Source organism: Nansenia antarctica, assembly GCF_963989245.1.
Source record: "Nansenia antarctica genome assembly, chromosome: 4".
Taxonomy (NCBI): domain Eukaryota; kingdom Metazoa; phylum Chordata; class Actinopteri; order Argentiniformes; family Microstomatidae; genus Nansenia; species Nansenia antarctica.
The window spans coordinates 20953435-20978541 of record NC_137689.1 but is presented as its reverse complement, the minus strand read 5'-3'; the positions used below and the strand labels follow the sequence as shown (position 1 = coordinate 20978541).

Sequence of the window (25107 nt, the reverse complement as noted above, 5' to 3'; positions counted from 1 at the left end):
AAAAATTAACAAACAATACAAACTCACACATTTAACAGTTACTTTTTGGTGGGAATAAGCCACAATAATTGTCAAAAATATACTCCCAAATATACCCCATGGAAAAAAAAAGTATTATCATTGTTCAACCAGTATGGCACCATTAATCATCGAAAGTGTATGTGTGTCAAATTTGTAGAGCAAACTGGGCTAAATGGAGGCCGAATGTGAGAAGAGTAAGGTGCGTTCAAAGCTCTGTGTGTGTGTGTGTGTGTGTGTGTGTGTGTGTGTGTGTAACAGCTGTGGCTCTATCTGCTGAGGTGGTTGTGTGTGACAGCGTCTGTGTGGTTTTGTTGTGTGGCTGACTGCCCATGGCTCACCCCAGGGTCACAGAGGGTGGTCAGGGTCTGAATGGGGCCCTCTCCCTGCACCCTGCCAGGCTCTTCTGTCCAACCCCCCCCCCAGCCCCACCCCATCACAATGGCCCCCGAAAGCTATCAGTGTTTATCATTCATTAAGTGCTTGCTCCCAAAAGGTGTGCAAAACTCCCCATCGCTAACCCTCCCAGCAATCTGGTGCCGTTGTACTGTCAAGATTTCCATCAAAACACTCAACCCCAACAAGCACCCCCTTATTTAATACCCCCCCCTCCCCCAAAAATGTTTGTAGTATTCTCCTGCACAGGACAAACCCGTTATTTATTTATATCTTTTCACAATCCAGGTGAAATTTCTAAGTCTAATCATTAATTCATGTTTTGGAAAATATGTATTTTCTCTCTGTCCCCCTCCCTCTCCCCTTTTCTTGTGTGGTTTGCATTTTCCTGTGCAATAGGACAGAGGCTCTTCCGGATCACAGAGGTAATGAAGAGCTGTCCTGACTTTAAGCCAATTGTGTCACGTAGTACCCTAAACCCACCGTTTTTAACGTCAGTTATCAAGTATATATTCATATTTCTGGTCTCTGCTTTTGTCGGTCACTCTTCTTCAATTGCACTTACATACATATACATATATATAAACACTAACACGCATATGTAAGACATGTGTAAATCCGTTACCCTGGACATCAGTCCCCGAACTCCCCACGTGTCCTCGACTCCCCCGCCGTTAGGATCATGGCCAACAGTTTCATCAGTAACGTCACCGCGGCGGCCTCCGCGGGCGGCCATGTTGTCGGCTCCTCCGGCCTCCGTTTCCGGCTTTGTTCCTGGGCAGGAGCGGCGTGAGCGTGGTGAGGTGCTCCTGTCGCAGAGGCCAGGCTGGGGGGCGAGGAGACACCCCTATGTGGCGGCGGGGGCGGCGGCGTCCATGGAGGACAGGATGCGTATCACCTCGGCGCGCTGGGTGGGCGAGATGTGCTGGGTCATGTGCACGATGGAATCCATGGCAACCTCCGGGTTGGCTTGGACCAGGCTGGGGAGAGAGGGAGACCATGGCAGTTAACACACAGTTGAAATTACAATAATATTATTATTATTATTAGTAGTAGTAGTAGGATCCAAGCTGTGGAACTCCTCCAGACCTCCGATGCTCAGATACTCTCAAGACCAGGCTCAAGACGATCTGTTCAGACTCGTCGTCGCACAGCATGGCATGGGTTTTTGTTTGTTGTGTTTCTTTTTGTTGTTTACTGTGTAAACTATGTTTACTATATCTATTTGTCTGTCTAACCTTCTCTCATCTTTCCAACCTTTAAATCATCTTTATCTATCTTTCTACCAAACCATCTTTTTTTTTTACCTTATCATGTACCAAAATCAGACTTTGCAAGCCCACAAATTTTCTCCTGAAATCTCTGAACTTTTTCTTCTTCTGAACTAGTTATAACGCCATGCCGCTCAAGTTATGATGAAGAGGCAGACCGTATGGTCCACTGAGATCTGGGTCCTTGAGTTTGAGAAAGGTTTTAAATAAAAATAGATTATTATTAGCAGTAGTTTGGTGCATAGTAGGTGCGAACATACATCAGTGGAGGTAAAAAAAAAAGAAAGATCTGAAGACGGGCTCATTGTAATGAATGGAGTCAGGAACGCCTTCCGTTCCAATGCGTTACAATGAGCCCGTCCTCCCTCCGCTGACGTACATGGTGAAGACCAGAGAACCTCCCTCTGTATAAACACAGACAGTCAGCTGACCAGACCAGGGTGACTGTGGGGAACGGGCTGTTCTTTACCTGCGGATCTGCTTGAGGATGTGGTCCCTGCGGATGTACTTGATGTTCTCGTCCACCACAGACCTGGCCCCCTCCTCCTCAGCCAGCTGCTTCTCCAGCCACTCCACCACCTCCTCATTACTGTCCCACAGATAGGCCTGCAGAGGGAGGGAGGGAGGGAGTGGGTGGTTCGGAGGGAGAGAGGGAGGGAGAGAGTGGGTGGGTGGGAGGGAGAGAGTGGGTGGGTGGGAGGGAGGGAGAGAGTGGGTGGGTGGGAGGGAGGGAGAGAGTGGGTGGGAGGGAGGGAGGGAGAGAGTGGGTGGGAGGGAGGGAGGGAGAGAGTGGGTGGGTGGGAGGGAGAGAGTGGGTGGGTGGGAGGGAGGGAGAGAGTGAGTGGGTGGGTGGGAGGGAGGGAGAGAGTGGGTGGGTGGGAGGGAGGGAGAGAGTGGGTGGGTGGGAGGGAGAGAGTGGGTGGGTGGGAGGGAGGGAGAGAGTGGGTGGGTGGGAGGGAGGGAGAGAGTGGATGGGTGGGAGGGAGAGAGTGGGTGGGTGGGAGGGAGAGAGTGGGTGGGTGGGAGGGAGAGAGTGGGTGGGTGGGAGGGAGAGAGTGGGTGGGTGGGAGGGAGAGAGTGGGTGGGTGGGAGGGAGAGAGTGGGTGGGTGGGAGGGAGGGAGTGGGTGGGTGGGAGGGAGGGAGGGAGTGGGTGGGTGGGAGGGAGGGAGTGGGTGGGTGGGAGGGAGGGAGAGAGTGGGAGGGAGGGAGAGAGTGGGAGGGAGGGAGAGAGTGGGTGGGAGGGAGAGAGTGGGTGGGAGGGAGAGAGTGGGTGGGTGGGAGAGGGTGGGTGAGAGAGAGCGGGTGAAAGAGAATGGAAGGGAGAGAGGGAGGGAGGGAGAGACAGAGAATATATATTTTTCCAAAACATGAATTAATGATTACACTTAGAAGTTTCGCCTGATTTGTGAAAATAAATAAATAAATAAACAAACAAACGGGTTTGTCCTGTGCAGGAGAATACTACAAACATTTCTTCTTCTAACCTTGTGCGTTTGAACCGGTAACGTTTGAACCAAAATCAAGAAGGCGGTGAGAATAAATAAATAAGGGGGGAAAAAAACAAACAATGTTCATATCTGAAGTCAAAGAGTCTGAGAGCTACAAAGCGCTGTGCACTGATGCCTTTTTGACTGGACCTGATAGAAGAAAATCCATATTCATGAGTGGCGCCGTCTTCTGATCCCAAACAAAGGCGGGCTGGGGCTTAGGAAGATTGGGGGGGCGTTAATGGCCTCACGCCGTTTTAAGAGAGCTCCGGCTTGTAGTCCGCAAGAACATTTAATGCCCTTATTAATCATTTTTAATCCGTTTGCTTTTAATTAAGAAACAGCGTGTCGCCCCCCTATCTGCACGTGCCAGGGCTCAGATTAATTGTGGCTTAAGATAGCCGGCCCTGATTGGAGTAATGTATTAGCTAACAAGACGCCAGGCTTCTAAAGATACTCTCTCACATTACCTCAGGAGCGGGGCTGTTTCTAGTCACCCCTGCAGCAACAGCCATCCCTGGCCCTGGCCCCGGTCTGGGCTGGGAGAGACATCTCCCTCTACTAAGCACCTTGATGTCTCCACACCTATTACCACCTCACATCACAACTGAACGGTGAATGGACTGGAAATAGATATATATATATTTTTTTAACTATTCGTTGTTGTAAATCGTTGTTGGGACAAAAAAGAAAAGTGCTCAATCAATGTTGCTACACAGTGAAGGATATACTGTGTATAGAATATATGGTACAAGAGGAAAGACCCATGGAACCACATGCATTGTATTGGTCAGACTGACTGTATCAAGGCCGATTCAGACAAGGACAGTGGTGTTTTTTTTTGGGGGGGGGGGGGGTTTGTTGGGGGGCGGACGGACGGACGGACAGACATGGATGCTCACCTTGACGGCCCCCTCGGCCTCTACGAACCAGCGGCGCAGCATGGCCTGGATCTGTCCGTCCGTCAGCTCGCTGTTGGCCACCTGGATCTTCCTCTTCACCGTGTCCTCCAGCAGCAGACGCCGCAGGCGCCAATAGAAGAACTGACGCGATGTCCGCCAATCCAGGATGTCCTGATGCACACACACACACACACACGTTTACTAACAACTAACATCTAAAGGTTACTATATTGAGATATTCTTGTTCATTTCAGTCATATGTCTTCCAATAACTAGCAATATTACATTTCCATAAAAACAATCTCTTATTTCTTTTTAACTGAAGTATTTTATTTCCACAAGGGGAGTGTGTGTTTGTGTGTGTTTGTGTGTGTGTGTGTGTGTGTGTGTGTGTGTGTGTGTGTGTGTGACTAGAGACTCGAGGGCTGCTCCTGCTCTTGGTATTCTCCCGAGCTGCTGCGCATCAATCACACAGCCTCGCTGTTCCTTTAGAGAGCGTCAGAGATTTCGATCTCTTACAGAAATACTTCAAAACTGCCCCGGACAAAAGCAGGCTTTTGTTCATGCGTGCGCACGTGTGTATGAATGTGCGCACATGTGCCATTGTGCTGCGTGTGTGAGAGAGAGAGAGAGAGAGAGAGAGAGAGAGAGAGACTAGAATCCAGCCCGGGGCTGTTCTGTGCTTGCTGAGGTGATGGGCTGGGTCATCAGAAGGTAATTATGAAGACATGTCTCACAGCCTGAGTGAGATTGGAACCCTCTCTATTTCCGTAGGCATCTCTACCGCCACAGACACAGTTCCCCTGGGTGTCTCTACCCACTGGGTGACTCACACATTCTCTCGCTCGCACGCACGCACTCTCGCTCGCACGCACGCACGCACACGGTATCTACTGTATGTAATATCGATGGTATCCGCAGTGTAAAGTTGTATTTAGTCGCAACAAGGACGGTATTCAAGCACCGCAACACCGCAAGCTATGCCGCAACACCTTGTATCCGTTCGCAAACTTTATTTGAGAAAGCTGATAATGTAGCATGTTATCTATTTAAAATGTGACAATGTGAAAGGAAATGCAATGTCGCATGCAAACACTGCAGTCAGTGTTTGTGTATGTTAGAGAAGAGTAAGAAAGATGTAGGCTAGGCCTAATTTATTGTTTGTTTCATTGTTCACAACCAGCAACAACAAAGTGAATGAATAAAAAACATAATTCCTGCTTTTTGCCTTTATAATGGTAGTTTTTCTTCAGTTAACACAGATATCGTGATGTATCGTTGATGACTTGTCTTACAATGTATCAAATATCGGCATCGCTATATCGTGATACCATCGGTATCGGGGCACAAAATATCATACGGTTATTGTATTGTGAGTTATCCACCCCTAATGTGAACTGTGACCCGGCATTAAACATGTGGCTCACCTGTACAGAGAGGGCACGGAGGGTGTAATTGGCCCTGTCTGAATACTCTGAAATAGCACTGACTACTGATTGACAGGTTACATTTCTGCCATATTGCTTTTACCCGTCCATGCTACAATGCTTAATAGTTGGAACCAATTCTCATACTATTAAATATAATGATTGATGTAATATAGCTAATTAACACTGTTTTTTAAGAAATGTGTGTTCTGTAGCGATTTACACACAATCAACAGGCAACGGATCTTAGTTAGAAGTATGTTGTGAGAGAAATCTATGCGCTGCACAGCCGGCAACGGTAGGCAGGGCAAGTAAAAATGTAGATGGGGCAAGTAGATTTGAGAAGTACTTGCCCTGCAGGGCAAGTAGGAAAAAACCTTAACGTCGAACCCTGCACACACACACACATATATATACTCACACACACACACTCACACTCTCACACTCTCTCACACTCTCTCACACACACACACACACACACACACACACACACACACACACACACACACAGTGAGAGGTCCCGTGAAGGTGTGTCTGGAATGTCTATGGAATGTGTCTGGAATGTCTATGGCACGATACCATCAAAAGCACCTCCCATCCTAAGTAAACTCATGGTACGAGGTGTTCTTTCACTCACGGTGATGACGCCCTTCTCCTGCATGCGGCCGGGCGTGTCGTGGAGGTCAGCGAACTGCACGGCCACCTGGTGGTAGATGGGGAGGAGGAACTCCTCACGCTCCTTCAGCTTCGCCTCCAGCTCCTTCCTGTCTGCCTGGCCCAGCTCTGGGGTGCCTGGGGGGGGGTGGGGGCACAACGTACCAGGATGTTATTAGTGGGCTTGCTTCAGCTATCTAACTATACATCATCTATATCTATCTATTTGTCTGTCTAACCTTCTCTCATCGATCCAAACTTTAATCATCTACATCTATCTATCTATCTACCCACCCAACCATCAAAATCAGACTTTGCAAGCCCACAAAGTTTCCCCTGAAACTTATTTTTTCGAGTTATAACGCCACGCCACTCAAGTCATGATGAAGAGGCGGACCATAATATGGTCCACTGAGATCTGGTGCTAGCTACAATGACCGGTCCAATCACTGGGAGAGAGAGAGAGAGACTAGAGAACCAGACCAATGACATCCTGAATTGTGGCCATAGGACAGGGGCCAGTGTTGTTTGGAGTTCATTAACACGGTGGCTTCAGCGTGAGTGACAGCGGGAGTGTTTGGGAGCAGACACCCGCTGAACTTCCACTGGCACCGTGTTTGGTTTTCACCGAGCGTGTGTGTGTGGAGGAGAGAGCCGGCCCGGAGCTCTCAGTCGCCGTGTGTTGGTCCAGCGTTCTTCGGAACCCCTGGCTGCTGTCAGTCGTGATTGATTTCTGTCAGAGCCAATCGTTCAACCCCCCCCCTCCCCCACCCCCCGCACCACCACCCTTCTCCCCCACCATAGGCCCCGGCGCTGGCCTGTGGCTCTCTGTGAGCCCAGAGGAAAAATCAATAGGGGCGGGGAACAGAGACGAGAGGGGAGGCTGATTGATCTGGAGCCGCTGTGATTGACACATCTCCCCGGGGAGCGGAGCAGGGACGATACAATCACCCGCAGATAAAGAACAGGAGTGACAGGGAATTACAGCACACGTGCTCCCCAACCAGATATATTACCATCCCTCACAGAGAGACGGGGGGGGGGGGGGAGAGAGAGAGAGAGAGAGAAAAACAAGGAAGAGGGAGTGGAGTATAGAACTGACCCAGTTTCTCCGCCAGGCCCAGGTAGACGGGGTCCACACGTCTCATGGTCTTCACCAGGTCCTTCCTCCTAAACTTGATCTCCACCGTCCCTTCCGGCTCCAGCACTCCACCCCTAGAGGACCAGGGAGGAGAGGGAGTTAGAGGGGAGGAAGGCCTCCACACACAGCATCGTCATCCTCGTCACTGACCGACTGGAGAGGCCTTTTGTTGTTTTGTTTGTTGTTTACAGTAGCAGACGCTTTTGTCCAAAGTGAGTTACGATAAGTACGTTTATGTAAGCGACTCGACACAGTCATACTGACCTGGGCCCACTATGGAGTAGACATTGAAAACCATGAAGAATAAAAAAAGTAGGTATTTAAAATAATAATATTTTGTGTACATAAAAAAAAATCTATATAATCTTTTTTTCGACAGAAAAACAATCCTCCAGATTAATTCATTTATCTCTTATTCGACCATGTAAATTGACTAAGAACATATTCTCACCGTCACTGTCATGTTTTTACATCATGTTCTTATATCGCTATTTGCACTTCTGGTTAGGTGCTCAACTGCATTTCACTGTCTGGTACTTGTACTCTGCAATGACAATAAAGTTGAATCTCATCTAATCTCATCTAATCTAATTCTCAATTGCTGCAACGACCTGTGGAGAGGGTTGGGAGAGGCGAGGGGACGGGATGAATGAGCCAATTGAAAGTAGGGGACCATTAGGTCGCCATGACAGTGTGAGGGGCCGACTGGGAGTTCAGCCAAGACATCTGCCTTAACACGCCTCCTCCAGGCAGAAGTACCACGGGATATCCAACCGCTCGGCAGTCGCGACCTCTGTTTAACGTCTCATCCGAAGGACGGCGTGGGCCGTGGTCCGTGTCCGTGTGTGTGTCTGTGTGTCCCTGTCCGTGTGTGTGTGTCCGTGTGTGTGTGTCCGTGTCCGTGTCCGTGTGTGTGTCTGTGTGTCTGTGTGTCTGTGTGTGTGTTGACGGAAAATAAACTCACCGGCTGTCCTTGTCGGCGTACATCTCCATGTGGCGGGGGTTGATGGTGGGGTCGATGACCACCCAGGACCCTCCTCTCAGCTCCGCCTGGGGAGGGATGTACACCAACACCGGCTGGCGGTACCCCCTCAGCTCGTCCACGATGTACGCCCCGAACTTCAGCACTTGGTCGTACATGTCTGAGAGAGGCGGGGGGGGGGGTTGGGGGTTGTTTTAAGACACTGAACACACACATGCACAGACACACATATACACACAACGCTTGCAGGAAAAGTGCTATACAAATAAAAGTTATTATTATTATTATATACACACATATACACACACAGAGACACAGAGACACACACACACACAGAGACAGAGACACACACGCGCACACACACACACACACACACACACACACACACACACACTCTCTCTCTCTCTCTCTCTCTCTCTCTCTCTCTCTCTCTCTCTCTGTGGTACCTTTCATGCCTCCAGAGAAGCCCCTCCAGTTGGCGAAGACCATGAGAGGGAGGCCCTCTCTGTTCAGGTCTTTGATGGCCTGGGCCGTCTTGAAGGCAGAGTCAGGGAACCACACCTGGCCCGCCTGCTGGATGATCTGAGGAGGGACACAGCTAACGCTCAGTGTGTGTGTGTGTGTGTGTGTGCGTGTGTGTGTGTGTGTGTGTATACAGTGAGAGGGAGAGAGTGTGTGTATGTGTATACAGTGAGAGAGAGAGAGAGAGAGAAAGAGCGTGAGTGAGTGTGAGTGAGTGTGTGTGCGTGTGTGTGTGTGTGTGTGTGTGTGTGTGTGAGTGTGTGTGTGCGTGTGTGTGTGTGTGTGTGTGTGTGTATATACACACGATGCATTTTAGTACCTTGGCCTCAGAGTCCAGGTTGGCTGGATCAGCTGGGATGGACAGCTCCACCGATCTGGTTTCCACGGCAACCACTCCAGTAGGGATCCCACCCAGCCTGAGAGCAAAAAAGGGGGGGGGGGGGGTGGTGTCAGTCATCAATGGGACAAAAACACACAACAGTGGCACCCCTGGGGGTGGGGGCTGGCAGGTCAAGGGTCAAGTAGGTGGGGTTAAGATGGCTTGAGCTGTGTGGCACAGGCTAAAGGGGTTTCTACACTGGACAATGTGGATTACCACACTTTACCATGTTGTAGTCGAGGAATGACTCTAGTCATGTGGGTTCTCTAACCACATGGTCAGTCTGACAAGGTATGGCCTGTGGGCCCCTGAGGCTCAGAAGGCTTCCAATATATACAAATAATTAATTAGCAAAAATGATGTTTTACTATATACAAATAATGTGGTGTGTAAATAATAATAATAATAATAATTATTATTATTATTATTATCATTATTATTATATAATAATATTATAAGTCAGTAAACAAACAATATATAGTAAACATGTTCCCCACGGTCAATCTGTTTAATTTTGGAAATGCCGGATCTCAATGGCATGACGCATCATTCACCCAAGTTTCGTCATTATCATCATCATCATCATCATCATCATCGTCTAAGCATGTATGAGGAACCTGATTGGCTGAGCCTGTGTGGAGTGTTATGATGCGTCTCACCTGGCTCTGCCCACCACCACGCTCTGAGCCCAGGGCTGCATGATCTCCATGAAGGAGCCGTGGTCAAAGAAACCACTCTGCCACGGACCCTTAGGGGCTGGAGGGGGGGAGGGAGGGAGGGAGGGAGGGATGGAGGGGGAAGGGGGGGGTGTGAAGAGGGGAGTTGGCGTCAGCAAAAAAAAAGAGATGGGGGGGGGGGGGGGGGGGGGAGTGTGGGGGGTGGGAGAGAGAGAGACCGAGAGAGATGGAGTATGGGGGAAAGGGGAAACCATTAAAAAAACGTTCCGTTTCAAGACTGTTACGACACAGTAAACATTCACATCTGCGAATTACAAACACCATTTTTCCATCATTTAATTGGGAAAATACATTTTGGTCCTTCGGTCCTCCCTTGTCATATCATTGTTCTACTGGGCAGAGGCTGTATATATATATAAATATTTTTTTCTCCAGAAGTGTGTGATCTTTGCAGCGCCCCATGACGGATGAGTGTGTGAAAGAGGCTGGCTCGGCGGTTCTGCCGCTGCCAGCAGAGAGACAAGGCTAGTCTAAGAGGTTACCATTCAATTAAGCTGCCCCACTCATCACCACCGAAGACGTGCACTGCCTTCCCTACCTCCCGCCTCTCTCTCCCCCCCACACACCCCAATCTCTCCCCCTCGCCCCAAAGTTGTAATTACACTGATATGGAATCTGCTCTGGCCTGACCCTCCCGTGTAAAACATGAGCCATCCATTCCACTGCTATCGCTTCACGCACACAGCCTCCGTGGATGCCCTGGGTCGGCCGTGTGTGTGTCTGGATGAGGGATCTCCCCCCCCCCCCCCCCCCCCCTGCGGCCCCCATCGCCACAGTCATGAATTAGCTTAGCCTCTGACCCCCCGGGGGATATCGGCCCCCAATGATCACACGGCAAATCTGCACGTCTACCTATTAAATGACACACTCACTAAATTGAAGTATGAGTGTGTGTGTGTGTGGGGGGGGAGGGGGAGGCTGCTGTTTCACTCATGCTGATGCAGCTCTTTAAGTGAGGCCGGAGGGAGGGAGATGAAGACACAACTGTCAAGAAAGTGACTAGTGATTCTTTTTTTAGAAAGCTAGAAAAAAATATTAAATAGTCTTTATTGCACAGAGATGAGAACATTTGGATCTCTGGCCAGGTAGGAGGGACTAGAAGAGGCCTGTAGCTGTTCTCTCTGGCAAGGTAGGAGGGGGACTAGAAGAGAGGCCTGTAGCCAGGTAGGGGAGGGGAGGGGACTCACTCTGGCTGGGCCTTCCTGACAGCATCCAGCGAGGGTCGTAGGGGGCCTTGGTGGGCACAAACTCCACAGTCCGGTCGATGGGGTCCTTGGCTCTGAGAATGGGTCCTGGACTGGCATTGTTCTGAGAAAGGGGTGGGGAAGAAGTTTCATATCCCACCTTTTCACAATGGTTCTGACACATGAACACAGAGTTGAATACACAACAGCAACAATTTTTTTTCACAATTGTTCTTTCCCCGTTACCTAGCACTGTGACTGCCTCTAGCGCGTACTCTTATATACAGTCTTATGTGTGACGATTGTGCGATGTACAGGTTTGCCACTTGACTTTAAGGGAGTACACTTATCGTAAGACGCTCTATTGTCATTCGCACTTGCTAAATGACTAAAATAAGTAAAAAAAACAAATCAATAATTAAAAACCAAAAAGGTACAATATCAGATGTTCACACTGAAGCTGTGGCATCCATGCCGATATGACTTCTAACCTTCTGTCACATCATGTGGCCATATTGGAGGTGGCGGTGTTTACCTTGGGCATGTAGGACAGCCACTGCAGCAGGGTGAACACTCCCTCAAAGTCGTCACACACCGTGCTGTGGGTCACGCCGTTGTTGTGCATAATCTGCACGCCGCCCAGCTGGTTGTTGGACGTGTACACCTCTCTGCCCAGCACCTGTGGGAAGATCAAGGGATAGAATAAATGTCATATTCACTTTTTTTTTTTCTTTCCATTTTGAGATCTCTCCCTTCATCACACTGGACCAAACCGAACCATTTGAAGTCGATTCATCGCCTGAGAGACCGCATCCCCAAGCATGACATGTATATATACCACACAGTTAATACAGTGCTTCTCAAGAAAACCAATGATTCCCATTTGCCCTGTAGGTATAGTCTCTGGCCCTCAGAGGACACTGTATGTGTGTATGTGTGTGTGTGTATATGTGTTTAGGTTTGTGTTTGTGTATGTGTGAAGGTGTGTGTGTGTGTGTGCGTGTGTGTGTGTGTTTAGGTTTGTGTATGTGTGAATGTGTGTTTAGGTTTGTGTATGTGTGTGTATGTGTGTTTAGGTTTGTGTATGTGTGTTTAGGTTTGTGTAGCTGTGTTTGTGTGTTTATGTACCGGTATGTATATGTGTATGTGTTTAGGTGTGTGTGTGTATGCGTGCGTGTGTGTGTGTGTGTGTGTGTGTGTGTGTGCGTGTGTGTGTGTGTGAATGTTAATGCAGCCACCGTGGCTGAGGATGGAGGATGGTGTCAGCGGGCCCTCTGGTCTCTGGGGCTGACGGATCAATAGGATCCCACACACAGACACAGACACGCCGGGGGGGGGGGGGGGGGGCGAGGGTCCCTGCCGCTCTGGGGCCCGTGGGGCTCAGTCGATACTGTCAATGGGTGGCCAGGGATCAGTGTATCAGGGCGGTCATGGGGGGGGGGGGGGGGGGCGGGTTGCCAGGCTCCCCCCTCTCCACACCCCCCCTTGGGTTGTTTGTAACCTCCAGAGTGAATGAATACATGAGCTTTCTCCTCCCCGACACTCTTATTCACCCACACTATCGACAGGTGGCGTGACAGAGAGCTGCCCCGCCAGACTGCCTCACCGGCCATTTTTCTGAGAGCAGACACACACACACACACACACACACACACACACACACGAACACACCTACACACACAAACACACCTACAGACACACACACACCCACACACCCACACAAAACGACAGTGTGAATAGTATGTGGATGTAACTGCCTGTGCACCTTAATGTGTGTATGTGTGTGTCTATGTGTGTGCGCGCACGTACTGCTTTATCGTGCGTCTCCCCCCGGCTGTGAGAGGCTAATGAAGGATGGCACGGAGGCCACTGAACTCATTTTGGCGTCCAAACTGCTCCTGTGACCCCCCTGGACCCATTAACCCCCCCACCCTCACCCCACACCAGAGGCTGGGTCGGCCGCGCGTGGTCGGGCGGGCGGGCGGGCGGGGGACGACGGCGTCGGCGACGAACACACAGCTCCGTAAAACACGGAGAGGGGCTCGTTGCTCACTCGCGGCTTTCACCTCTTCGGCCATCATTTACTTTCTTTATTACCATTAATGGTTATGTCCCTGGCAACAAATCTGGGCCGCTCTCCTAAAGCTGTCAGGCCGGCCCGCGGGCCCCGGGAAGCATTGCAGTCACCTTGACAGGCAGACGCAGAGGCCCCCTGTGCCACCGGGGCTGAGGCGGGTTCATTAAGATTCCACAGGAGAGGGGGAGAGAGAGAAGAAATAGGGAGTAGACGGAAGAAAGAGGGAGGAGAGGGATGACGAGGGAGGAGGGGGGGGGGAGAGAGAGAGAGAATAAATAGGGAGTAGACGGAAGAAAGAGGGAGGAGAGGGATGAGGGGGGGGGGAGAAGAAATAGGGAGTAGACGGAAGAAAGAGGGAGGAGAAGGATGGAGGGGGGGGGCATCAGGCTGAAATGGCTCACTGGGGTATATGGGCCAGTACTGTAGTTACTATCCAGTCACCACACACACACACACACACACACACACACACACACATACACACACACACACACACACACGCGTGAGAAAGATTGCCACCAGCAGATGAGATGACAGGAGGCCTCCCCTCTCTTCTTTGGTTAACTACCAGGGAAGAACCTAGGAGGGCGTAAGTGAGGATGAGATAACAGTGAATCTCTGTCCGCTGTCCCTGTCATACGTCACCGCGGAACCAACCAAACCCCCATAGTAAATGGACAAATTCACTACGTCCATAAGGAGCCGTATAAACCCCCCCACCCACCCACACACACACACACACACACATATATATAACCTAGTATAGGCTCCGAGGCCTGCCTGTCTATGACCACCAGGTCCCTGTTCTGTAACACGCGCACACACACGCACAAACACACGGTTCCCGGCGAAAAAACCTGCAAATCGAAATGTGCGTGTTGTTGTGTTTCCTCATGCGGCGATTTGTCATGTAATTTGGAATGGAGTCATGTTAATGCACTGACAGGAGGAGAGATGGAGGGGGCGCTAGTGGGACACACAGAGAGAGGGAGAGAGAGGAGAGATGGAGGGGGCGCTAGTGGGACACACAGAGAGAGGGAGAGGGAGGGGGCGCTAGTGGGACACACAGAGAGAGAGGGAGAGGGAGAGAGGGAGAGGGAGAACAAAAACAATCTGCCTCAGCAAAACTTTCCATTCTGATTGGAGACAAATGATATGGGTATCCTTCACCCTCTCCCTCCCTCCCTCCCTCTCTCTCTCTCTCTCCCTCTCTCTCTCTCTCCCTCTCTCCCTCTCTCTCCCTCCCTCTCCCTCCCTCTCCCTCTCCCTCTCCCTCTCTCTCTCCCTCTCCCTCTCTCTCCCTCTCCCTCTCTCCTCCGGAGCTGCAGCCTCAGGCACCGCGCTATTTCTATGCAAATAACAACTTCACGCTTCCCTTTCTATTATTCCACGAGGAGCTGCTGCAGCCCCATGCCTGGGGAAGGGGGGGGGGGGTATAGGAGGGAGGAGGGAGGGATTCAACCACAGAACGAGAAAGGGGCCTGATCACTGAGGTGGAAAAAATGTACACGGAGAGTGAGAGAGAAACTACACGATCACAAAACACCATTATAATTTGTATTCGCTGATTTAGACATGATGCCATCTTCCTCCTGTCTGCTAGTTCAGAGTGGGCTGTCTTATCCATTGTACACGCACACACACACACACACACACACACACACACACACACACACACAGAGAGACAGACAGATCTCTCACACACACTCTCACACACACACACACACACACACACACACACACGCACACACAGAGAGAAAGACAGATCTCTCGCACACACACACACACACACACACACACACACACACACACACACCACACACACAGATCACACACACAGATCACACACACACACACACACACACACACACACACAGATCACACACACACACACACACACACACACACTCTGTCTGCTTTTCACGAAATTAACTATATACATAAAAGAAAAACCAGACCGACTAATACATATTAATAGTGAAATTCCACATTAAAATGCAGATGCGTTAATTGCATGAACTAAGGACAATCTATCTGGGTCACAGCCGAAGGAGCACAGTGCAGAAGCTCACATTAACATCCTGTCTACTGTCTTTAAAGAGGAAGAACACACACAGGACAATCAAAAGACAATTAAAATTACCTTCATCCTATCCGCATCTTAAATGGTTATTATAATACAACATACTGTTTGTTGTTGGTGCATGGTGAGGTGGAGAGCTGATTCAGGAAAAGGCAGGCTCAACTCTCAAAACAAATGAAAAGTGCGAGTCTTTCTGTAGGCCAGGATCCAATACAGACACAATACAGCCAGCACTCACAGCCAGGACACATATATTTACATTTTTGGCATTTAGCAGACGCCTTATTCCAAAGCGACTTACAATCGATACATTTGACTAAGCAAGTGAATTATCAATTCACCAGTCGTAGCAGGAAGAGTAATCTAGCTCAGGCCAAGGGCCATTGGCAGTCGTCGTGATAGAAGAAGAAATACATATATATTTATTTAATTTTTTTGACACAGGAGAAACAGTACAAGGGGGGGGATGTAGAACTCTTAGGAGACACATTATAGGGGGAAGCAGGTGTCTCAGGAGACATAGTGCTGGGGGGTAGTCGATGTCTCAAGAGGAGCAGTTAAGGTGTAACCTAAAGAGATGGGTCTTCAGTCTCGGAAGATGGGGAGTGACTGCATATATGTATACATGTACTTCCCGTGTCTTTGCGAATTTCACCATAGGCATTACATCAATGGTAACATTTGAAAGCGTGAACTCACCTATTCAACAACTTCCCAGATGAATAACTCATTTGTTATAATTTTTAATTTAATTAATTTGTTATGACTCATATCCTTGAAGAGCGACCGTTGCGACTTTTAAAATGGTAAAGTTACCATGTTCGAAATGTTTTTTTGCTTTTTTTTGCTTTGCACATTAACCAAGATACTGGCTAGAATAACATTCAGGGAAATCTTGTGTGTGTGTTTGTGTGCGTGTGTGTGTGTATTAGGGCTGCAACGATTAGTCGACTAGTCACGACTAATCGATTACGGAAATTCGTCGACGTGAAATGTTGTTGTCGACTAATCGCATAAAAAAAAATGTTAAAAAAACGTTTTTTTTTTTTTCCGGGAGCCATGCAAGAATCAGCTGGGTAAGTTTTAGCTAACGTTGTTAGCCAACTGGCTTACGTTATATTGTTAGGGTCGTAATGTTTATGTTAGCTTTACTGTTACATGTTGGAAAACAATGTCTCATGGACAGGGCTGTACATGCTATGAGCGTTTGTGCTATTAATTTATTTGCCCTGTGGCACGCATGTGACAGACAGAGGCGCTTGTATGTAACGTTACGTAGCAGGGGTTTTCCATGTTGAAGCCAGGAGAACGCGAGATGAAATTAAGTGAGGGGTGGTCGCTATTAAAATACCAGGTAGTCATGGTGGATGATCATGAATGATGCTTGATAAGTGAATGCTATTTCAATTATGTTGAGTCCACCAGCGAGCTGTCTGTAAGATAAACAGCGCCAAGCGTAGCCTACTAACGTGAGCTGTCTGTAGTCTAGCCAGCAATGCTAGCTAGCCAGTCAACTAGCTCTGTGAGCAGCTGTAGCTTGGCGTAACGTTAGGTTAGATAGCTAGTTAAGCCGGATTTATGCTTCTGCGTCGCCATTTACGCGCAGCGAAAAGCCACACGACTAATCGTGACTAATCGAAAAAATAATCGACAGATTAGTCGACTACCAAAATAATCGTTAGTTGCAGCCCTAGTGTGTATATGTATCCTGTAAGCATTCGGTTGAACACCGAATTTATAATAATGACTCGGAAAAATCCAGATGGAGAGAAATGTAGGCTGTGGAACGTTTGTGTGGACCCAGAAGTGACAACACACCTCAGTACTCTGTAGGCAAGAGGCACCACTGAAGCACTAGGCATACATCCTGACACGACAACTCAGTAAGAGTTCCATATCTATGAGCATTGAGTGTCTGTGAGGCCAGGTCAGGCCAGGCCAGGTAGGGACGTGGGCTCAGATATTATGCCCAGTACAGCTCAGCTCAGCTCCACCCGTGTTGGGCTCTCACCTTGTTGAGCGCCCCGGCCCCGGTGAGGATGATGTGGGAGTTCTCCACCTGGATGGTCCTCTGGCCCAGCCTCACCAGGTAGGCCCCGATCCCTATGGCTCGACACGTCACCTGGACACAGAACAGAACACAGCTTAGGAATCCATGTGTGTTATTGTACTGTAGTGTAGTGTAGTGTAGTGTAGTGTAGTGTAGTGTAGTGAACTGTACTGTACTGTAGTGTAGTGTAGTGTAGTGTAGTGTATCTGTAGTGTACTGTAGTGTACTGTAGTGTAGTGTAGTGTAGTGTGATATTGTGTCTGTTTTGTGAAATAACCTGCAAGGACTTTAGCCAGCATACAGAAAATAATAATAAAAACATTGAAAGAGGAATCCAAGAGCGCACAAATTGCTCTGCCAGCTGAAGCCGGTCTTGCATCAATTCTAGGGGTTTTATTGTACACTTATTGAAGTGCTGCTCTTGGCAGTATATCCCAGAGTGTGCATTTAGATCTGTTTAAGTAGCCCATACTATTATTGTTTATGTGTGTCTGTCTGTGTGCATGTGCGTCTGTGTGCATGTGCGTCGGTGTGTGTATGTGTGTGTGTGTGTGTGTGCGCGTGCGTGCATGTGTGTGAGAGAGAGAGAGAGAGAGAGAGAGAGAGAGAGAGAAAGAGAGAGAGAGCGTGTGTGTGTGAGTGTGTGTGTGTGTGTGTGTCTGTGTGTGTGTTTGTGCGTACCAGGTTCATGGTGATGACCTCCTCGTAGGCCAGAGAGGACTCTCCAGCGATCATCCCAGAGCCTCTCAGGTTCTCCACCCCCAGACCCTCCTCCTTCCCGATGATGTCAGTGATCTTGTATCTGCAGAAGCAAAAACAGCTCAGTCAGAAACACACACACACACACACACACACACACACACCTCACTTCATCCCGTTTTTTTATTTCACTCTGTCTATTCTTGTAGACCTATTGGTGTGTAGTCATGCACAGCCCATTGAGTCTCTATCGCAGGTTGTAGATTTAGCGCCCCTCAGCAAGCTTCAGTGAGGTGAATGTAAAGTGTGATGTGTGTTGGGCAGGGTGGCCGTGCGGAGGTGAGATAAGACATCCTTTCCCTCCTCCCCTCCTCGAGAGGATCACTGATCTGGCATGATTTGATGGGCGAAAGCGACGCAGTGAAAAGCTTGCTTCCATCACCATCTAATCGTGTTCGGATCAGCGATGACTTCGAGGAAAGGGAGGGAAAGTCAAGGCTACATTGTTTATGAAAGTATTGGAACGGGCGGGGGGGTGATGGACTCACCTGGACTCCCCCTCATCCTCCACGTGTTCACAGTGGACAGAGTTCAGGGCAGACACCTTCTTGTAGTCCGAGGGGGTGAGGTACAGGTACTTGAAGCCCTGAGGGGAGAGGAAGCAACACACTGTTTGAATGAGCAATGCTGTGACAGCTGACAGACAACGACTTTCGCAAACTTTAATGTCTTTAGGGCATTTCTGCTTTATTGGCCAACTTTTGTCTGTGCCACACACAGAATGACTACACAACGATTCCATCTGTCTCTGTCTGGCTGTGCAACATATTCATTACGACTCGCGTTTGAACCCTACGACGGAAGGAAGGTCTATGGGCAGCCAGCTGCCCACCCGCCCGGCCATCCCCGGTGCGGTCCCCTCCCGCTGCCAGCTCACCTTATAGGGGTCAGCAACGTCCTGCCAGGCCACGTGGAACATGTGTCTGATCTCCTCTGCCAGGCCGATGCGGGCGCCGCTGTTGGCAGCGATGTAGATGCGCGGGATGCCGCACTCCCGGGACATCTCGGAGGCGTGCAGGAACAGCACGTCCTCCTGGGGCCCAAACGAGCCGATCTTGTGCGTGATGTCGTTACTGATGACGATGATCTCCCGCCCCGCGGGGTACTCGGGGGTCCGCAGGGTCATTCGCCAAGCCACCATGCCAATCTGTGGTTAGAAGGAGGATGGATGGATGGACACACAGACGGACGTGAACGGATGTAGTTTATGGAGTACAGAGAGAGAGGGGAATCAATTCTCCAGGGGAAAAAAGGCAAGGGCATTTCTGTTGTAGGCATTTGCATAAAGATAACAACCAAAGGCTGCCTCTGAACAACACTGCCAAAGAAGCACAGAGACACCTACAGAATATAAACGGAACTGCATGTTTTAAGACAGGAAAAAAAAAAGATATCAGGATTATATGTGACACAGTCTGATCATTTGGTCCGTGTGTCGGCAACCAAAATGTCAATCCAAATGTTCAGACTTTTCTTTTGAAACACCGAACTACGGAAATACGTAGAGAAAGAATCACAACACAAACTCGCTAGTCAAGCCATAATACTGCAACTCAATGGATTGGGTGAGTAATCCCCACTACTACCTAGTTAACTATAACACTACTTTACATTGTTTGCCGGCTCACAAAACAAGCCGTGTTAGTTGACTAGCGAGTGTGTCACTGATTTTCAACAACGCCGAAATGTATACCCATTTTTCCGAAAGAAAAGTCAGATCATTACATCAGATCCCGACACGAGGACCAAAATGATCAGACTGTGTCACGTATTCAGTAAGGCACCAAAAAGGCAGGAGAAGTTTCCAGAAAGTAATACTAAAATAAGCCTTCCTATTTCAAGTTCAGGCATGAAGAAACGTATTTTGGAAAACCTTTGAGCTTAACCGTAAAAAAAAAAAAAAAAACTGAAAGGAAACCACGATGAGTCAGCGGCTCACCCAGCAACACTTGATAATTGGACTGGAGGTGGAGGGATAACAGGAATAATAGACAGATAGATCTGAGGAATAATCATTCTCCACGAGTCAGGACATCCCCGTGGTTACGTCTGATCTACGGTGATTTTGGCGGCCTCACCTCGTTCCCCCCCGGCAGGCGGTTCATCTGCACCAGCTGACCCTGCGCGTCCAGAACCAGCTCGGTGAAGGTCAGCAGCTCCGAGGGCAGGGGGCATTTGGGCAGGTGGGCGTAGGCCTGGGTGGACTGCCACAGCTTCCTCAGAGCCTGGATGGGGAAGAGGAGGAGGAGGAGGGAGTGGGGGGGGGGGGGAGGAGGGGAGGGGCCAGGGGGACAGACAGAGACCCAGTCAAAGAGCTGCTTCACACTCTCCTCGTAACAAATGATAGTTTTCTAAACCTGATTTTTCTCTACCATGTCGTAGCTTTTTGTATGATTATGTTTAATACCATCGAGTGGTGGGACCTGGTTTCGTTTCTACACTGTTAACATAACAAACAACTATATTTGGCTCACACACACACACACACACACACACATACACACACACACACACACACACACACACACACACACACACAGTAAGAGGAATATAAAGAACACACTCAAGGTGAGGTGCTGACTAACGGAACATAACTCAATACTTCTCCCCGTTAGTTGACATTTATTCACCAATGTTCCAGGCCCGGAACATTGGCGAATAAATGTCACTGCTCTCTTTTGGTGCACACAGTACCTGTCGGACCATCTCTGGGAAGTCGTAGACGTAGGTGGTGCCCAGGGACTGGGCCTGGAAGCGTTTGGACTGCAGCAGGTCCTTGGTGACGTAGGGTGTGTTGATGAGCATGCCATGTAGAGGACCCTGCTTGTCACCGTACGCCTGGAACATAATCTGTACCCACCCAGGAGGAGAGACGGTTACTCATCACGCACGTACACACATGCACGCGTGCGCACGGGCGCACACACGCACGGGCGCACACACACAGGCTCACACACACACACACACAGGCGCACACACACAGGCACACACACACACACACACACACATACACACATGCACGCACACACACATGCACGCTCGCACGCATGCACACACACACACACACACACACACACACACACACACACAAACACCCCAACCCAATCATAGAACAGATATCCTTTACACAGAACATCACGTAGTGTCAACCAAGGACAGACTGATCCCACCCAGTCCCAGAACATCATCTGAAGTTGACATGAAAACAGTGAGAATGTTACTCATGTGATGCATAGTATAATTAAACCATATCAACTTGTGCCTTGTCCTTGATGTCACTATTAGTTTATCTGCTGCAGTCAGTTCCTTATTTGTCTTCTGTTAAATATTCCCCCTCCCTACCATTTGAGTTTGCAATTGTTTAACCTTGTATTATTGTGCCATTTCTTTGAAAAGTATAAATCACAATTTTTATATATATTTTTTTTTGGGGGGGGGGGGTAAATACAGTGAGAATGAAAACGTAACGCGGCGTCCTCAGCAGCCATTTGTATTTCGCCGATACGAACACGATGACATGACATAACATCCCCCTTGTCAGCGGTGCACTTCCGGTTGATTAGGCCCATTGAGGAGCGCTGGCTAACTGAGCTGTGTCATTTCACATTCGGAGGCTAGGCGCTCCTCAGAACTCCTCAGGGTGAGGGGGAAAAAGAACCTGCTATGAACTTATGAGGTTTAATACAATAGAAGTCATTTGGGAAGAAAAGCCAAGTTCATGTAACACATCCAGCCATTGAGACACATTGGTCTCCTGAGAACGGGGCAAGAATGAGTCTGCCTGCTGGCTCCGGTGGTTAAGTGTTAATGACTCCAGCACCCGGCACAATGCACCAGGATCCAGGATCCTCACTCAACCAGCGCCTAGCAGCTCCAAAATAGAAACCAAATTGAACTCCTCTCTCATCTTCAACGCCATGAAACTAATAAGGCAGCTGCCCCAATAACACAAATGAGAAGCACGCCGTTTCATTATTTCCCCCCGCTCGACCGTAGGTCCGGTCCGCGTAAAGCTTTTTAAGCCGTTTTCTTTCCTTTCGGATCGGTTTCTGCCCGATGGGTCGTTTGAAAGATGGAACATTTGAGGTTGCGGTTCGTTACGACGGGAGGGAATGACACCGTGGATGAACCGTCAACTGTTTCACCTGCTGGTTATATTAAAGACGAACGTACGTGATCACCCACAGGACCACAGCTCCTCTCAAACAGTAGATTCACATCATCTACACGACACAGAAAGTACTTCTAGAACGAGAAATTTCCATTTAGCATCTAGCATTTTAGTCAAGACAGGGTTAAGATAAGAATGACCACTGACTGAGGTGCATTCTGGGAGCTGAGGGGACCTGTGTGAGGCTGAGCCCAGCCCCTTGCCTGTGATTGGATGGGGAGATATGGGGGGGGGGGAAGGGAGGAGGGAGGAGAGATGTGTGAGTGAGCCCACCTGGCGGTCTTTGGGCCCCACCGGGCCGGTGCGGGAGTCGGTGACCTCCTTGTACAGGCTGATGTCCAGGTAGTAGCCCGACTCGTTGGTGAGGAACAGCCGGATGGGGATCTGCTTCCCGGTGGGCGTCAGGCGGATGTTGATCTTCAGCTCGGCCTGCAGCACGCGCAGCTTCCACAGGCGGCTGCCGTAGCGCATCACCATGGAGCGCACGGACTCCTCGATCTGAACGGACACACGGACCCACCGGTTACTATTGGAGTTTCACTTACTTTAGGAAAAAATGGACGTATTGTTGCTCTGGATATTGGAAATGACTCAAATGTAAAACAAATGAAAACAATTCTAAATAAAAGTAAATGTTATGACAATACATGTAAAATACACGTTTTATCAACATTTGTGTGAGTGGCTTGCTGAGTAGGAAGGTAACCAGACCCTAGGGGTGTATGTGTGTGTGTGTGTGTACTGGGTTGGGTCTACTGTTAACCCTGACCTTGGAGGGGTCCATGATGACGGTGGGGACAAAGTTGAGGAAGATGTGGTTGCAGTCTGTCCTCACGGTGGTGTTGTTGAAGGCCACCTCCAGCTCGTCCATGGCCTCCAGCAGCAGACGCTCCGCCTCGTTGTGGAGGTACTCAAAGGAGGCTTCCTGCAGGTCAGAGGAAGGGGGGGGGGAAAGGCCATGCTGTTTATCACTCTCTGATCACACACAGACACACAGACACAGACACACACACACAGAGACACACACACAGACACACAGACACACAGACACACAGACACACACACATGGACACACACACGGACACACACACACTTCAGTGTTTCCATCCCTTAACCCCAAGTGGTCTTACCTTGGTGACCAGGTCTGAGTGGCGGATGATGGCGCGCACAAAGAAGCGGTAGTCGGTGACCTCCGTGCCGGCCTCCACGCGGGCGGCGCCCAGGTACAGGTGCATCTTGTGGTTGGCGCAGGGGATGGCCGTCAGGGCAAAGTTCCTCATGCGGTTCAGCTCCAGCTGGAAGGCCAGGGCTGGCTCCAGGTGACGGTAGATCCTGTCCTCCACAAACTGGGGACGCAAGGTGACACACAGAATGGTCAAATGGACTGACTTATATAGAGCCTTATTCCAAGGCGCTTTACAACGGCCTCTCATTCCCCCGTTCACACACACATTCACACACCAATGGCGGCAAGCTACCATGCAAGGCGCCAGCCCACTCACTGGGAGCAATTTGGGGTTCAGTGTCTTGCCTGAGGACACCGCGACATTTCGAACCGCCGATCTGCCGACCTTGCGATCATTAGACACCGGCTCTACCTCCTGCGCCACAGCCGCCCCATCACAAACAGCTAGATGAAGAGAAAGGCTCTGAAACCTACAGAGTATATTCCCTTATGGCCTATTGCGTGATATTTGTGAATATTGAATATTAGTGGTATGTAGGGCATGTTTGTTATAGCCTTCTCTCTCAGACGGTAAGCTGTCAGAGTCCTTCAGACAGACGAGGCACATCTAGGTGAAAACAAGGCTCTTTTGTTTCACCAGACTGTTGACGACATCAGCCACACACACTTGAGGCGATGGAGTTTTGTGTTGTTGTTTTTTTGCTCACTCCGGCAGGTCCTTCGCCTTACTTTAGCGATATCGCCAATGAGAAAATTGTTATATTGCACCAACCACACTACCTACGTGTGAGGGTTCGGTGAGTGGACTTTCCTCAAGGCCTTTATGGAAAAACATGTTTGGGCTCCCCGACCATCAGCCAGAGTATTACTAGAGGCAGAATAAGGGGTATATTGGCCATTTCAGGAGCGTGCGTGTCTATGAGTGCACACTTGCGTCTATGTGTGTGTGCGTATGTGCATGTGTGTGTGTGTGTGTGTGTTTTTCAGGAGCAGTGGGTTTATATAAGAATAGAAAGATGCCCGCCAGCCAAAACACTGCATTAAGTAATTGAAATCAAAGGCAATCTCAGCCTGCTAATGGGTGTCATTTCTCTTAAATGGAGGACATAATTAAATAGTTCATTACTGTAATGAGTTTTGGTGGCGCCATTGTAGTGAAACTATCAGGGGCGGGCGGTCGAGGGGGAAGGAGCCATCATTGATCATGATGGAGTGACTTTCAGTGCCAACCGAGGGGAGAGGAAGGGTGCAAGTTACTTTTTTCGCGAACCGTTTCCCACACCTGAACGGGCCCACGCCTTCCACTGTCACACCGGGTGTGAAAATGACGCCTCAGGGGGCCTCGGGGGAACTTCTGCTGTCACCTGGCGGACATGCTGATGAAATACGGTCAATTGGACTCTACTTCCTTTTCTTTTTTTTTGTTCTCTTTTAAAAAAAAAGAAAAAAGAAAAAGAAGAAAAATCTCAGAGATATATTCAGTGTGGTGTTTGCACTTGGAATATGAATCCCATTATCCGTGCCGGATTAGATTCCACCTGTTCGTCTCTCCTCTGTTGACCCCCACCTCTACTGAGCGAAGGCTATTCCCTGTTATTAGAAGGGAGTGCATTAAAGCCAGAGTCAATTGGGAAGATTGGCTTTTTTGGAGACTCACCTTGTCTCTGGCTCGGAAGGTGA

At 49.3% G+C, this 25107-nt stretch overlaps 1 protein-coding gene across 1 annotated transcript in view; it reads right to left on the bottom strand.

The window, feature by feature from the left end:
* Nucleotides 1-637: 637 nt before the first annotated feature.
* The window catches only part of acaca (acetyl-CoA carboxylase alpha), a 54985-nt gene continuing 30515 nt past the window's right edge, over nt 638-25107 (bottom strand). The window contains 21 exon segments of the mRNA XM_080530254.1: nt 638-1394; nt 2155-2291; nt 4076-4246; nt 6140-6294; nt 7259-7371; nt 8262-8439; nt 8726-8861; nt 9121-9217; nt 9840-9936; nt 11105-11225; nt 11637-11780; nt 17273-17383; nt 17993-18113; nt 18559-18656; nt 18948-19217; nt 20149-20295; nt 20765-20920; nt 22515-22739; nt 23011-23166; nt 23372-23587; nt 25085-25107. The exon segment at nt 25085-25107 is cut by the window's right edge and continues 19 nt beyond it. Of these exon segments, the coding sequence (XP_080386380.1) occupies nt 1262-1394; nt 2155-2291; nt 4076-4246; nt 6140-6294; nt 7259-7371; nt 8262-8439; nt 8726-8861; nt 9121-9217; nt 9840-9936; nt 11105-11225; nt 11637-11780; nt 17273-17383; nt 17993-18113; nt 18559-18656; nt 18948-19217; nt 20149-20295; nt 20765-20920; nt 22515-22739; nt 23011-23166; nt 23372-23587; nt 25085-25107 (3005 nt within the window). The 3' untranslated portion in view covers nt 638-1261.